Genomic DNA, 17,659 nt, shown 5'->3' with positions numbered 1-17,659 from the left:
AGTTTCCTTAAGGCATAAATTAACAATAATGCAGGTAACTCCCTAAAGTTGTTTTCCCTCGGCGCTTATAATAAGGACATGATTACAAAACTACCTATCAATTTTACTTTAACGGCTTTTATGCACCTTGGAGTGATAAAACTGTTTTCACTTTTTCTCTATATCGAGAATTTTTTTAATGTTCTAACCAATTTTCAACCAACTTGGTAGAAGAGCGAGTATCCTAGAGAGCCGAGTGGTTGTTTCTATAGAATCGAACAAGCATTTCCTGAAATGCGTAGATCGGCGTGCCAAGTCCCGTTAATCGGCAGTGTCACTAAAAATACAATAATAGAGCCGTGGTTGCCTCACAGTCGAGTGTGTGGCGGCAGCGTTGCCCTCTAGTTGCCGGAGCCGGCCGGCTGTAGTAGGTGGTGCAGTGTCGTGTGTAGCTGTAGTATAGTGGAGTATACTACTCTCACAGTGTAGTAGTAGCCAGGGGCAACGATCTCGCGGTATCACTAGGTTAATGGGTTAATGCTCAATATCGGCAGTTCAATTACTTCTCACTACAAGTACTATTGGTCGAGTTGCATAAACATAGCTACAATGTTGATTACACGAGCTGTGCGCCGGTATGTATACAATGTATAGAGTAAACTTAAGAAATGTTTAAGTAGTTTTAAAGATATTTGAGGAAAATTTTGTTTTTGTGTTAAATTATCTATCAGTCAGTGATTTAAAAGACTTTTAAAACGATTATCATTTAACTTTAACCAATTTAAAAAGTCAATCTTGTTGTGCCTTTTCAAAGGTTGTGCTTTTTCGGGAGTATATACAAGAAAGGGTCTAATTCCGAAATCTTAGGGTATTTTTTTTATTTCACGTAATATATTTCAAAAACTTTTATAATATCGAGACTACATGGTGTAATACTAATAGATTATTTTATTATATTGTAGTGTAGAGTAGTTAGCCGTAAAAATCGTATCAAGCAGATAACAAAAATCTTGATAAACTTAAATATATTTTGATAAGCTTTGTTTTAAATTTAAAATCGTCTAATGCAATGTTAATTAATAATTCAATGAACTTAAGAACTTATTTAGTACGTAGAAGTTACTTCTATTTTAATGTCACTACTTTTAAGTAACGGAATTAAGAAATGAAAAAAAAACATTAAAATGGTTACTAGTCGATTAGTGATTAAGACATTATCCCAGATATGGGATCTAGCAGATAATACAGTTTCTGTTTTCCTGAATATAAACTATGTGTTTTATGAATTTTTACACTTAAAAGTAAGTTGATCAAATAACAACAATAACACTTTTGTTTGATCAGTACTGTATTAATATTATTGACAAAGTCTAATAATATTTGTATGGAAATGTTCAGCCTTTATTACTTTCAATTTATTAGTCAAGTTAGTTAAACATATCTATCTAACTCAGTGTGATGAAGAATTAATCTTATGCATACTTGAGCAAGATAAGATAAATTGGCACTACATAAAAAATTAGGAAACTTAATTGAAATTCAGTAAATTGGAAATCTTTTCAACCGAAGTCTGTATAAAGTGTTCCTTTTCCTGAAATAACAAAAGTAATTCAATTTATTTCATATACAGTATAATACCAATCTTTGTCACGAACTTTACCAGATATACATTAAATAGAATACACAGATATACATTTGTTGTAAGACCACTTCATTACATTTTCTTCATCCAACAGAGTTTCTTACATTGTTTAGAACATCTTTAGTACCTACGTGAATAACCAGAGTCAGTTGTTGAAATAAATGAAAATGTATGAATTTTTCTTGTAACCAAACCATATTTAACACTTAATAAACTGAAAGGAACGCACCCAACAGAAGATAACTTCAAAGCATTCCTCAAGAGCCCTGATAGATACACGCACTTGTATAAGTTGTTGCATCAGCTCTCCGAGTAGGCTGGGAGCACAAGCACCGCCAACCTCAACCAGGTTTGCCGCAGATGGTCGCTTATCAGTCTGATAACGCTAGCGGAACATGGAAAATTCTTACACTTCACTATTACAGCTGCACAAACAGTACAGTAAGCTAACGATTAATACTGACATCGCGAACAACGTAGGTTTAAGGATGTTCGATCATTAAAGACCCATCACAAGTTGCTTATCATGTCTTCAAAGTACATCTTATATAGCCATAGGATACTTCGTTTTACCACTATCCGGCAAACAGTGGTGAAACAGTGGGAAATAGAACTATAGGATATGTCGGGTAGGTGGATATAAGAAAATCAAATAAATAATGAAGTTCGGTTCTGCATTACCAGTAACGTTTGAAAAACACTTCATTAGCTAGTAGGAGTAATGTGTAAGCCATGGTGGCTTTTACAAGCGACAGGAACTGCCAGACTAAGGCCTTTCACTAGCATGGTGACTCCCAAATTACAAGCTTGTTTTTTTAAAGTCCCCTACCAACTATAGTGCCATTTTCCTCCGAAATCTCTGATTCCATTTGGAATCTTAACTCGCTAAAGAAATACCTAAAACAGCAAACCAAACCAGAAGTTTTCCTTAATGAAGCAATTCTCATTGAGCATTCAAACCCATCTCGGAGGAGTTGGGCATAAGCCAAGAGTGTGAATGGGTAATGTAACTCCTAGTCAACTAGACATTTACGAGTATCTGCAACTGATACAACAACTTCCTCTCATGTGATCAGTATTACTCACCGGAGCAGGTGGAAACCAGCAATATCCTACTAGGAAAAGACTAGGCTATGTAGCAGCACTGCTGACGGACAAATTATACTAAACTGTAGGCAATAACCTATCCAGACAGCCCCACCACCACGAGAACCTCAGCATTGTTGGATGTTCTCCAGGAAAACTATCTTCCAGCCATCACCAGTTTTTTCATTCTTGACTAATGTGAGGGAAGGAAAAAGAGATGTGTACCATACGACGCATTCTCAGAACAAACGTTGCAGTTTCTTTTTTCTACGGAGTACTAACCGCTAATCATTGAACCAAATAATATATTGAAACCAGAATATACTAAGAAGACAACTACCTGAAGGCGTTCTTCGGTAGGATACAAGATGGCGTTGAGGATAGGTTGTGCAATCGGTTAGGCTTTTTTTTGTTATTCCAAACCAAAGCGCAAATAATATTGTATATTTTCTAATACTTAATTGAAAACCATCCTTTCCTGAAAACCGGAAAAATTTGAAAAGTTTGATAGTTACAGAAAGAATTTTTAAGATTTTGAGTATTAATCTGGTCCATCTTGAAATAAACGCTACGGAATAACGGCTGACGATGAAGGCGTGAGATTTAATATGAAATATCACTTAAGGTAAAAAGCCTTTGTATAAACTAAACATTGGCGCACCCAGAAATCTTCTTTTGGGGGTTCCAGAAAATCGAGGCGTCGAGGTTATGGAAATCCTTCCAGATCAGTAGGGAGCTGTGGGGCCCTCCCCCGGAAAATGTTTTGAAATATTGGATCCTAGAATCGTTATCGTTTGAAGTAATAAAAAGAGGGGAAAGATCAGGTCAGAGGAGTGTATAAATTTACATTCAAAGCACTTCACCACCAATCACCAGGAAGTTTATACAGGGATAATTAAAATCTTCTGCAACAAATAAAGCTTATATTAAATGTATTTGGTATAATTTGTATAATCTATTTAGCAACAAAATGTAATTATAACATTAACAGAGTATTGAACAAAATGGTAAAGCTCTTAGCCATTGTCTTGAGCGTGTAATTTTGTAAACCGCTATTTAAAACGTTTAATTATTAACACAGATTGGATTGAACAGGTTTTGTTAATTTACCATAACCGGCAACGACTCGTTTTAAACACGCAAATCGCCAGACTTCCCAGGTCGGTGTTGCCTCGTAGTGACAACAAATAACAAAAAACTAACACATTACAGAACAGCTCAGATCCGGCAACTCACTCGAATCAAACAAAAAATGCCTTTATTAGTAGAGCGTAGTTACAAGCAACCTTTCAGAAGAACTCCTGTCATGTAAAACTAATGTCAATTAATTCACTTAAAGTATATAAAGATACTAACCTAATTGTCAATTGCCAACATTTATCTTACTTTAACGTCAAATGTTACCTCCTGAAGTGGTTTTAGATTACAAGGGAGGGAGTTGTACAACTTGGGAGCAAAGTACTAGAAAAGCCTCTCCTCCCTATCTCGAGTCTTACTCGAGGGAAGTGAAACTGATTGTCCTGTCGGGTTCTTCGATCAGCATATTAGTCACGATACATGAGCCAAGTACCGCAGTATCGCAGTTCCTGAAGAGACAGGACGCGGTGGATTAGGTAGCAGGTATGCAGTCTGCATGCGGTTTCCATAGGCAACAATCCTACAGACCTTCGATGGGCAGATAAATTGTCGTATGTATATAAATTATAAATAAAAAGGCCAACCATGTTCTGAACTTAAATTCTGTCAATATCTACTCTCGAAATGTTGTTACCGTGTGCAGGATAACAATAAAAGGACACGGATAAAACAAATGATTGTCAGGTGGATCTTTGCTATCTCTGGCAAAACCAACCTGTGCCTGTACATCCCTCTTAGCCTCCCAGTACACGCATAGGTGACGTGGTCAGAAAATCTGAGTTCACTGTCGAGTATAACACCCAACGATTTCACAGCGCCGGAAACCTCTAGTGCTTGGACTCCATGCACATGCACGTTGTGCTCCTCTATTCTCTGTCTAATGTAAGTGAGTGCTATGTGAAGAACTGTGCATTTATCAGCATTAAGCTTGAGACATGCTTAATAACTGACCACATGTTGATGCTCTCGAAATCCTAGTTTGCAATGGCCAACTCAGTTGAACTGGGTTCGTATGTCAAATGAAGCTAGCAGTCGATTCATTCATGTACAGTCGGTTAGGTCTGCTGTGTACAGTGTAAAAAGTACAGAATACAGACAACTTCTCTGCGGCACCCCTCCTGAGTTTGGAAGAGGAGCGCCCAGTTTTGTAACTTGAAACCTTGATTCCAGATAAGACTGAAACCAGCCAACTGTACCGCCACAAAAGCCAAAGTATTTCAGTTTTACAAGAAGCAAACCGTGACTGATTGAGTCGAAGACTTAGGAGTAATTTAGCATGATAACTGAGCTGCTCCTGCCCCCATATCCCTCGCCTCAAAAAGGTCAGGAATCATATTCACCAATGCAGTGCAGGTACTTTGGTATTTTCTAAAACCGGACTGTATTCTATAAAGCAGACTTTCAGTCTGAAAGTGTACTTCCATTTGGCGAATAACTATTTTCTCTAAAATATTTGACGTGGCTGGTAAAATAGAAATTGGTCTCAGTTGGAAGGGCTTTGTTTCTTCGGCAAGGGGAGAACTATACTTATCTTCCAGTTTTGAGCGAATTCCTCAGTCCTTAACGATTCATTTAAAAGGTATGTAATAGCTGTGGTGGCAAATAGACTAACTGTTCTAATCATGTCAATGCTCACATCATCATCGTAACTACATATTTTTTCATTCGCTGCCGTTATTACCTCCTTCTCTGTAACATTCTTAAATATGAAACCATCTGAAAGGCCAGGGGTTCTTTACTATCATAAAATTGCATCAGTGCGGTGTCGGCTTCATAAACTGCTCCCATGTTAACAAAATATTCATTCAATTCACTGACCTTGATTTCTCATAGTAGCTGTCCAACTTTTTTGTCTATAATATCTCCTTATCTGAGACACCTCCAAAATTCTTTATTTGTTTCAGAATTTGATAACATTTTACTAAAGAACTCCTTCTTCCATATCATGGTGGAAGGAAGCTATTCCGCAACATGTTTATATTCTGACTAGTAAACTGTAGGGATATATGTTCCCAAAACTGCCTTCTCAGTTTGTTCAATGACGTTAATCCTTCATTTAGCTAGGGAGATTTCTTATTTGTTACTCTTTTTGTTCGACTTTTTACTCATTGCTGTGACAACATCACGTCGGGACTAAGATGCTTTGTATTGGGTACTCGTCTGTCCAAGAACATAGCTAAGAAATATTTTTGGGGGTTCAGACAACTGATATTTTCCCGTAGTGGACAGAGAGTAAGGCCCCATTTTGTTCCTTAAAAGGTTCTTAACCCATTTCTTTGTTGAGAACGATTTTTCAGCAGTGCATGTCAGTAATACTGAATTATTAAACAAATAATAATCGTTTACTAAAATAGTAATAGAAAAATTGAAAATTTGGAGGATCCGAACCCGTTGTACTCCCTCGCTGGCTACGTCCTTGAGTCTGTACCTACCGAAAGAACTAGTTACCACATACCGAACGTGCCTGGTACAGGTTACTGTTTCAGGTATTTTACTACGTAGATACTTTACACGTTTGACGCCGTTCCTGGTACAAAGTACTCAGATTTGTTTAGCATTAACAGTTTGAATTCATTGTATGATTCTAAAACAGTAAAAGTACAATTTGTCCTCGGTTACTGGAAGCACTGGGCACAGTTAGAAGTCACATAATATAACTAGAACTAACCTCACTTTCGTAGATTATATGTGACAGTAAAATTCAAGTATTTAGCGCTTTGAACAAAATTGAATTATTATACGTGCATTGCAGGTTATTTTGTAAATGAAAATAATTATAAAGTTTGAATTTATTATTTAATTATGATTGAATTCAAATTTCCATCTTAAATGTTATTTTTGGTCAAAATATACTACGGGAAAATCGAGTTTTTAAAATTAAATGCTCTTTGGGAACACAGGTCCCGTTCGTCTCTCTCCACCAGTGCTCCACTGAAACAAAATTATTTTCCTTCAGGTACAATTTCTTTAAAATTATTTTCTTAAGTCATAATTTACATAAAATCATATAATTCCTTTAGCCATAATTCATATACAACAGTAAAACATTTATTTTCTTATAATCAGCCATTTTCCCTTCAGCCGGGTTACAACACAGACCACAATGACATTTTACTTTTCAATAATTCTTCATGGAATAAACTGAAAATGATATTCTATTCTTATTTTTTCTTTAAAGAAGGTATCTTATTACACCTCCGCCTCTTTGGGTGAATGACATGCCTAAAAATAATAATAACCCACTTTAAATTAGAGCACCATCTTCTGAAATTGTAATTCACTCTGGTGCCACCGCCACCAGAGTGTGTACAGGTATGTGTATACGGTTTGAGTCATACCGACAAGGAGTTGTTTAACGAACGCTGTTACTTATAGTCAACTAGCAACGACAATACACGTAAGAACTGTATCCATTGACTAGTTTTACTGCCATGTCCAACTTTTGGTGCTTATTTCCAAGGATCTTCCTCTTTATAGACTGCAGGATTATATTTGTTTTCATTATTTCAATTTCTGTATAAATAGAGAATATTTATTTCTGTTTGTGTATATACTTTATCTTAGACATTCAAATCCATATAGTAAACTTGTGAAACCTTGATAAAATCGCAGCCTTGTACCTTGATATTTTTGGTAATCTTAATCTTGCTCAGTGATAACGTAAAAGGTTATCATGTTGCACAGTTTATCTGTAGAGAAGCTGTGTTTATAAACTGAACTTATCGACGCACCGGCACCACCGCACCGTGACCGAGTGCGTCAAAGCTTGGAGTGGGCAGGGCTCTTGTTGGCCGAGATGACAGCGACCTGCTCATTCATCACCTTCTGAGTGGTCGTTATCAGCGCTGATCTGGCGCACTCTAATTTATCACCTGAAATTCAGTGACTATTTGTACAGATGCTGATCTGCGGAGCGGACACATCTCGATATGGCTGCAGTCAGACGTCGGATGATCGGAGTTCTCAGCAAGCTCAGCACTTACAGCAGCACGTATGTCGGCTTCAGCACTCTCGCTCGCAGACGTGGTGAGTATTTCAACTTAGTACCATAACTTTTTTGGACAGTTTCAAATTAATACATCCAACTTCATTTCTCTTGCTATTAGTATATCATATTTGTCATTAAAACATTAGATTATACCAGTTCCAATTAATGATCTTTGTCAATTTGAAGAGATTTACAGATCTAAGTTGCACGCAGATGCAATTCACATGGAGCAATTTACATAAAAAAAAAAAAATATTCTTACAGTAGGCCTATGACCAAGACAGTAAAATATGAATTCATTTCACGTCTCGCCCTTTTATGAAAGATATCACATCATAGCGTAACTCTTTTTCCACAGAAGAATTTGCCTCAATGAAACTTATTTTCAGAAACAGACTTTTGAAATAAATGGACTATGGCTTCTTTAAACTTCCTTCCAGTTTTAGGAACTAGCTTGACTACTTATGGTAAAGAACAATACTCGTCCGACTCATAAAATTCAAATGGAATGGTTTGGTTAAAACAAATAATTAATTACTAAACCAATCTGCGAACATCAAGGGATATGAAATGAAATAAAAGTGTCTTTATTTGATTGAGGCCGAGTTTGGGCTGTTCAGTCCTCTCTACCAATCATCAATATGACGTATGTATTAAACATTTTTGTTTGAAAACTGGAGGTTTTGAAGGGTTTTAGGTTTAAGCGTGTGATTTGATGGCAGGAAGAAAACTTGATTATAAACTTTTAAGGTACCGAAGTAGACAAAGTAGTTGAAGTTTTATCCGGCTGGTGTACCTCACCTGAAAACCTCCACAGATATAGAAGGGGGTCCAGGCTCATTTTAAGAATTTTAATACATGTTTTAATTAAATGGATCCCAATAAGATAATTATAAAAATACCTTAATTTATTTTACCTATATACTTTGAATAACCTCACTTTATTTTGTGGCTTTTTCTGCTCTAAAGAATGTTTCCATTTTCCCCAAATACAATTGTTTTCTCGTGGGAGACCTTTAATAATGAATGGGTTCTAGCCACACGTACAATATTGAATGGCAACACTTTTTACACAGCTGTCTTAAAGGAGGTTTTCCAGAAATTTTACATACGTATGCACAGGTAGAGGTATATATCTATATTTAGTTTGGCAACATTGAAAAGAAAGCAATTTGCTGGTAAAAATGTGTCATCGTAAAAATAATTATTTTTTTACACAAACATATCTCATTAAGGTTTAAAAGGCTTTAACAATATTAAACAAAACTGAATAATGATCTCCATGAGACTGCAGTGTACTTAAAAGTGTGCACAAACTAATTATAGAAACATTAAAAAGCAAAACTCATATGTATTTGTAGAGTTTTTAAGTAAGTTTTGAGTTTAACAGGACGAGAACAATCACTTTAAAAACATAAATAATCTAATATCTGTAATCTGATTATAAGAAAACACTAATTGCATGGAAAACGCTTATTTTAACTAAAATTCCACTAACAATAACTGCCGAGAAAAATAATGCAATATTTACAAAGAAAATTTAGTTCTTTATCTCTATATTCATTTGACGAGTTTTATAATTCTGGGTTGAATTGAGATTTTTATTCAACAATAATATATCAGTTTTTGTTTTGTGTTTATGTATTTATTTGGATTGTTTTGTGTATTTATTTAAATTATTGTTGCTAACTTATTGTTGATTACTGAAATATGTTATTATTGTTATTGCTATAGTTACATAGTTTAAACCTGTTTCTTTTTAATAATTTGTATTATTTATAACTATTTCTGTATTTTTGTAAATTAATCTGTGTTATGGCTAAAGCTACAATTATTGAGGCATTTGTGATTAGATTGACTACAGGATTAACATATTTTATCACATAACTTTTTAGTTTATAAGTATATTAGTTAAGTTATTTTTCACGCTATTCGATCTATACAAAATTTACATTCAATGAATAAAGAGATTTTCAATCTAATTCAATTCTATTCAAATGAACAACTGAATTCTTAATCAATGGACAATAGGAAGGTAACATCATATTAGGTTGGTATTGTTGGTTGAACTTAGATCACACTGACAGTAGTATTTTTTCAATATAAACCTATTCAAATCAAACTAAACACAATTAAAAAACTCTATTACGAAATTATCGAATACAGAGAAATACATATAAGTTGCAACACATGCCCAAATACATCTCATCACCAAAATTAAATAATATTATAAGCTTGCAATAAGACTTTGCAAAGACCAGTGAATCATTGAAAGCCACTGTTTGGTAACAAGTCTCATGTGTTTGGCAGGTGACACACTCCAATGTTATCGCACCAAGGTAACCCTAGGTTAACAGTGGAGTGCTTGGACCTTGTTCCCTCAGGCATCTCACGTGATTTCCTCTCAGCGATTATTTCAAGACAATGTTGTTAAATTTTATTTAATACTGTTAGTCTCCTGATTACTGATTAAATGTTGTCGAGCGAAGCGAGCTATAATCACTTACTCGAGGACCACTTGTACTTGCTTAAGATAAGATTATTTCCTGACTAAGATAGTGGATTTAGTATAATTTCCAAGTTGTTTATGTTTTGGTATTGTATTTTTTTCTAGTGGAAGTAAACAAACGTGTAAATTGCAATATGTACTTTAATTTAAGTATTATTTTTAAGCGGCCCAGACATGGGGTAAATAAAGGAAAAACTGTTGGTACAATCTTTATTCAACAGTTTTTATTGTTAGGATTTCAAAATTACACTTTTGTTTTTATATATAGTCTGAATACACATTTGCTTTTAACAATCTTTCCTGAGTTTAGTTATGTAGGTTTGAATCTATAGTTTATCACTGAAAAACAGTGATACCAGAAAAACTAATCGACTTTGCGCTTTTAAATGAATTTGGCCACAATCGCTGATCGCACAAAGTCGCAATTGCGCAATTAAAGCCATCTGCCGGATTTCGTGCCCAAGACAGGTGTAGTTGGTGGCACTGAACAATGAATTTGTCCCAATTGGCTGCCACGTTTAGCCAGCTGACATTCACGTTTTGGACAAAGCACACAACGCTGGGGTTAGAACATGGCAAAGGACAAAATACTTCATCAGATATTATCAGTAGATCACGGTTATTCTGATACCGGTTATTCTGAGCATTAAAGTCCTTACCTGTTATCTGATATTTTTAAATGTCCAAATTTGAAGCTACCTGAAGTTAAAAGAAACATTTGAATTCCAACAGGTAAAAATGTATGGTTATTGGCTTTTTGAAAGTTGTATCTAGCAGTACTGAATCAAGAAAATATTTTAACATCTAGCCTTAGTTTCTGGTCTGGTTGAAACGGCGATAGTTACTTTTCTTAGACAGTAAATATTCTAAACCTTTGCTGAAAAATGTAAATGATGAATATAAATTTGTGTATGCTGAAATTCACAATTAATTTAACCCTGTCGAAAAGCAATGACTCATAATAAGACAAAAGTGAATGAAAAGCAGTAAAAACAATTATAAAATAATTAATTGATATTTATAATTATTTTAATTAGTTGCTAGGAATAATATTTTACGAATTAAAAAATAAGAAAATTTTAGTTCCTTTTCCGTATTGTTATTAAAAAGTCGTTGCAAGATTGTGTTCATATATTGTACCTACCTAAGATTCTTTATAACTAATAAGGAGACAGCACCTTAAGTTGTTCTGCTGCTAGTTCTGCTTTTCTTCTTTGCGCAAATACTTCAGCATGCGTACTGCGGGCGGCCAAGAAAAATAGTAAATTCTTAAACTAGTCCTGTATAGGATGTTTTAACAATTTCCTGTTTTAAACGGTGAAATTTTTTTACGAACTCAGACAGTGGAGTTCGAAAATGCTCAAGAACTTTAGTGAATACTGGTATATACGGATCCACTTATTTTAAATAGGTTGTAATATGGTTATGCAGATTGATCACCGTAACCATGTGTACCAACTTTAACCTTATACTATAATATGATTTAAAGTATTCCATATTAGCTGTATAGTAACAAAACTACGACAAAAACTGGGAAAGTGAAATTCGGATAGTCTAGATCCTGAAGGATTGGCTTCTTTGAAGAATACATTAGGCAAATAATTGATCGACGGATATCACCGATAACGGCTAGAGCCATGTATATCCATGTTAGATACATAATGCCTCACGTGTAAACAGTTATGTACATCGGCATGTCATAGTTGTGATTAGATAAGGCTATCAACAGCTTACTCAATATAACTGCAGAGGTGTTCTCTATTTTAGTTGGTGAGTTGCACCATTGTGCAGCACTATTGGGTAAAACAAGCACTACGGTACATGATACCAATAAACATTTCGGTAGATAATACCAAACCTAAACTTCCTCCAAAGCAGCTAACTGTCAAAGAGGTGTTGATTTTGAGTTTAGCTACACATGAGAGTATCATTTTAAAACAAAACTAACCTAGTAGTGTAACATACTAAAAATCCTAAACCCTAGGGGTGTCGGAAAAGGGATTGAAGTGGGTTCAAAGGTCTCTTTTTTGGTTTTTGGTGTATACCTCAGTAGGGATTAGCCTTACATAAGATTTGTACGTACACAAAATTAAACCTGATTAAATGTTCCACATCTCTTATTCCAATAGTTTTATGTCTGTTATTGTTAAAAACGTGCAAACTCTCCTAAATTTGGTAATTTTCGGTAAACCCCGTCTGACAACATATTGTTAGCCAAACATCTGTCTCCAGTCTTTATTCCACATAACATTGAAAAAAAGAAATGTTGCGTACAATTAAATTTAATTAAAACATGTGATTTTGTAATTTAATTGAAAGTTGGGCAGTTTTAAGGATCTTTTTTAGAATAAGCGATATAAGTAGGAATCAGCACTTCCAAAAACACTAAAATTATCTTCTGTTCACTCAACTTCTTGTACTTATCAGTACTATCGAACTTAAAATTATGTCATGATTGTAGGAGGATGGTGATCTATTGTGGAGTAGGGGTGGGGTGGGGTATTATGAAAAAGTATTTCGAAGTGTTTTCTATTTCGATTTAGTAAATCAATGTTTAACAATAAAACATATATGTGTGTGGTTATAAATTCAAATGTAAATACGTGATAACATTGCTTGGAAGTACTCATGTCCGGTGTAAATCTCTGCCTTCGTCGACATAGAATTGTGAGTAGGAGGCCCTGGTTCTTAACCGTCTGGGATGGTTCCTTCAAAAGTCACTCATTCCAATAAAAAATTATTAAAACTCAATAACATTTAACTAAATTCATATAAAATGAAACAAAAACAAAAATTCATGTTATGAAATAAATTTAACTTTCTATAACATTTCGTCAATTTACGAGAACTTGTCTGTCATTGACGCCAACAGGTAGCAAAAAAAAGAACAAAAGACGCAAAAATTTAATTAGCTTCAATTTTATATATGTGTTAATTTTCTGTGGGACCAACCCCTACTGAGGTATAGGTAAAATACCAAAAAAAGGATCTTTGAAACCAGCTCCCTCCCTCTTCCGCCACCCCTAGTGTTAAGGACGTTTAGTGTGTTGTACCAGTTACCCCGAACAACGTCCCATAAGTGGGGGGTTTTCCGCTTATTGACTTTCCTTCTAGAATTATTCGTTGACTGGGCTATCACGTTCTATACATTTCAAACAGATCAGTATAATCAATAAAAAACAATATACGCAATGTTTACATCAGCTTTTGTTCACACCGGCTAGTATACTATTTAAAACATTTTATTAATAAAACCACTGGAGTGATGCAAAGTTTACTTTGAATATGTGATTAAAGTTCAGACTATTTATTCGCTAATTCGTTCATTTCTTGTAAAGATTTCTTTATAGGCCTAGTAGGAATTAAAAAAAGAAATCCTAACAAGAAAATAATACATACTGTACATATAGTATAAAACCAAACGACAACAGCATTACTGTACGATAAAAACAATAATTAAACTATTATGGAATTGTGAGTTTAGCTCCAGTTCACTGGAATCTAATGCTATTGTTACAGACTTCACTCCTGGAATCTGGAGCCATGTTCGTCTGAAGAGATGGAAAAAAATTGACGACAAAGAAGCTCAAAACCATTAATTTACATTGTTTAGACATCGGAAACACCTTGATTACAAAATATAGTGTAATCTAGGTGGATTGGCATTCTCATTGTGCTCAATTGAGTGCACCACGATGTTACTGACACGACATCGTAGATACGGTGGGAACGGCTGATTTAATATGAATGAGTTTAGCTCCAGTTCACCTTACTCTTAACGCAGCGTCTGGAATCTGATGCTGTTAGAACTGGAGCTAACTCAACATTCATATTAAATCAGCCCTTGGCTACGTTGTGTGTAATAAACTATCTGGTCGTTCACACTATCTGTAATGATTCATACAAAGGATATACGAACACGTTACGGTCAGACCGGAAGGTAGGTAGATGACATTGCGCGTAGCGTGCGCGTCCCACACACGTGACTAATCACACCTGTCGGACTGCTGACAACAGACTGGTGGGTGACGACTGCACTGCGCGTTATCACTCCTGTCGGTGCTGCTCCAAATTCTTTTAATGGAATGCTTTTAATTACAAATACGTCCGTTTTTTGTGTCTTTTTTTAATTAGTATCCCAAATATTTTACAATTTTCAACGTGCCAAGATTAGCAGATGTTTCAACTCCAAACGCGGCAGTTTGCCCCCCCCCTGCTTCTGTGACCCTTTCGCCCACATACCTACGCCACTGTGCAATTCCGACCATTACTTGCATTATATTTACATGTTCACACATTCTTAGGAACAGCTTATCTTTAATTATCCAAGAATACTATGCACTTTTTAAGTATGAGTTTAAGTATCAGAGTAGCCTATTACACCCTTTATTTTTAGGTAATAGTTTGTATCGTAGAGTCAACATAAAAATTATTCAAGAATAATAGGCACTGCTTATTCTATGAGTTGGATTTTACTAATGCTGTAATTCAAAGTAATTCAAAAATATGTAGGCCTATTTTTGAGTTTAAACGTATTTGAACCCAAACTTATAAAACATTTTCGGATAAATTAACACACAGTAATGCTAAACTAAACAAACATAATATTGAAATTCATATAATACGTGGGACAATTGATATTTATACTTTTTTGAAACATTTTTTAAATACAAACTGTATGTAGTCCAATACAAATCAAACAAATGTGTGGCAATTTTTTCTGCTCTTTAACAATTTCACGCTATAAGCTATTACATTGGAATGTATGGGATATATACACTTCCAATATTTAGAATACGGGTCTATGTAGAGTTATAAAATAATAAATTGTTAATCTTTCATATATGGTGTTATAAGGGTTAAAGTAAAACCAGTGGCGTAGCAAAGGGGGGCTGCAGGGGAGGGCCGCACCGGGTGTCACCTTTTTCGGGGTGACACCCACCCGGTCTCTCAACTTTAAAACAATGTACAAACAAACAAAAAATAAATCGCTATTACAAAAATTTATTTTTCGGGGATTCCTCAACTAGAACTAGCTCAGCTCTGTATAATTCGGGGATTCCCGCTAAAGAGCCGAAGCTGTCGTGGGAGATTCCGCGTCCCATACTCGCGATCTTTGACATTTCAGTTGCAACATTTATCATTTGTTTCGTAAATTGTTTATATGACCGTTATCATATAAAATTTATTGATTTTTACTTTCGATGGGGTGACACCACCAACTTCCGCACCGGGTGCCACCCAAGGTAGCTACACCACTGAATAAAACTAGACCTACTATCGATAAAGGAGGGTTTCTAGAACGTTTTACACATAACTGTAGGCTACACATTATTCTACTACTATGAACCTACCTGACCAATAATAACTGGTGTTTCAGAGGCAGTGTACAATGTGTGCCACAAGTGTACTGTGCTGGCCGTAACATGCTCCAGTGTACGGCCAGAGGTAGGAGGGAAGCGTCACCTCCTCTCCAACAATGGCGGGGGTCTGAGTCTCGTCAACAAGGTGAGTACAGTCTTTCCAGCATACAGTCTTGCATACAGAGTTTCGAGTAGTAACTATAGTAGGGGCCACGAAAGAGTACAGTTGGCACAACACGTCAAATTCAGCCGCGTTGTCATGCCAAATGTTGTTCATGCTAATGGCGTAGAGTAGCGGGTACAACGGTTATCGCAAGATAACCAGATCAAGCAACGTCAAGTGTGGCTGCTGCTTGGATGGGTGACCGCTGAGTGATCCTGTCCTTGCAAGCAGCCCGCCTGCCCGGCCATTGGTAGTGGTTCGGAAGTCACCTTTAAGCAGTTGGTCCCCAGGTTGTGTTAGAGACGACTTCCTGGCCCTAACTCGCCTGGTAAAATAAGACTACTTTACGTTACTTTACTTTGTCACTGTGTTGTACAGACCTCAAACTAACGTAGTTAATTAGTTAGCTCAGTCCTGATTGGATGCTTCAAGGTCACACGCCAAATAGGTTCTTCCCTGAACTGCACTCTTTGATGGTCCCTAGTGTAGTGAAAATCTCACCATATGATTTATTGAGTAAGAAATATAAGAAATTCATATAATTTATGATCTTTTCTTGTTTAGTTTAGTTTCCATTGGATTATATGCCAACAAATCTTAAGCTGTTTCTACACTGTTATTTAACTGTAAACAGTGTCAAACATAAGTTTACGTTGTTTCCGACTACTAAGAATCAGGTTTACGGCATTATCAGTGCCGTTGTCCATAAAAATAACAGATACGCAACTGCCTGGTCGGGCTTGGAACTGGGCGCACTCATAGTTTCTCATTCCGATGAGTGCACGTGACCCTCATAGTACTTGTCATAAATGAACTTATTTATAGTACAGTATATAGTAGGCAGATCACGTGGGCGGTCTCTTATGAGGAATAGTGAGTGCGTGAAATTCCAGTAGTTCCAAGACTGCAAAAGTCTTGTGGACATTTCGTCTTTAACCTTCCCGTTATCTTAACGTTCTTTACGATTACAAAATTGGATCTTTATAGCGGCTCAATCAATGTATCACATCCTAAGTCGGCAGTGGGTTTAGTTTTTTTAACATCAGTGTATTTAACGGTTCTCAAAAACATGTACATTTCTGTGCCCATTTTAACTTTGGATGTTGAAATTCATGTTGTAATGATAAAAAAAGGTGGGAGTACGCCAGACCCCATGCCCCCATAAGAAGCCCAGCTGAAGTTGTACGCATAAATTCGAGTCTGCATAGCTCATTTCATTCTTGAAACACGCTGTGAACAGCTACAAAGACGATCAATCATACAGAAAAGAAATGTTTACATGCCCCGGCAAACGAAAGAGAAATGGTGCCAGCCGATTGAGTAATGACGCTTAGTCAAATCCTATTGATGGACCATCATATAAATCATTACTGTAAATGTAGAAATTGAGTTTTATGCAAAACCTAAAGTCTATGGATACTATCTTTCTCGAGTGACATGCACCATCATTGAACTCGATATTACCTTTACAGAAATGAAGTTTCATTCAAAAATTCTAGTCCATAGGCCAAGATCGTTCACGAGATATCGTACAGACAGACAGGCGGAAGTGAAGTTATCCAGCCTCTCGAGTGATAACGCTTCACTAACGCTCTGGCATTGGCAGGATAGTCCCATGATAGGCAATGAATTTTACGAGCTTTCTTATTCTTATATAATAGAACACAATCACCGAGATATAATAACATGATAAACATGATTGAATTAAAGGTTAAAATTAAATATGTTAAATTATTTTATCATAATAATAAACGCAAGAACATCCTAGGAAAAATTAAACACGGATTATTAT

General features: G+C 35.7%; 1 protein-coding gene across 5 annotated transcripts in view; it reads left to right on the top strand.

The window, feature by feature from the left end:
- Positions 1–17,659, top strand: part of LOC124357098 — a 75,170-nt gene that overhangs the window by 41,788 nt on the left and 15,723 nt on the right. For 3 of the 5 annotated variants that reach the window (XM_046808535.1, XM_046808538.1, XM_046808536.1), the window contains exons 2-3: positions 7,743–7,870; positions 15,722–15,849. In XM_046808535.1, coding sequence (XP_046664491.1) covers positions 7,774–7,870; positions 15,722–15,849 — 225 coding nt within the window. In that variant the 5' untranslated portion in view covers positions 7,743–7,773. Of the gene's footprint in view, positions 1–279; positions 615–7,727; positions 7,871–15,721; positions 15,850–17,659 lie in introns of those variants that run through there. The other 2 variants (XM_046808534.1, XM_046808539.1) reach the window with 2 other exon arrangements.

Source organism: Homalodisca vitripennis, chromosome 3, assembly GCF_021130785.1.
Source record: "Homalodisca vitripennis isolate AUS2020 chromosome 3, UT_GWSS_2.1, whole genome shotgun sequence".
NCBI lineage: Eukaryota > Metazoa > Arthropoda > Insecta > Hemiptera > Cicadellidae > Homalodisca > Homalodisca vitripennis.
The sequence above is the reverse complement of the archived record's forward strand: the minus strand, read 5'-3'. Positions and strand labels throughout refer to the sequence as shown.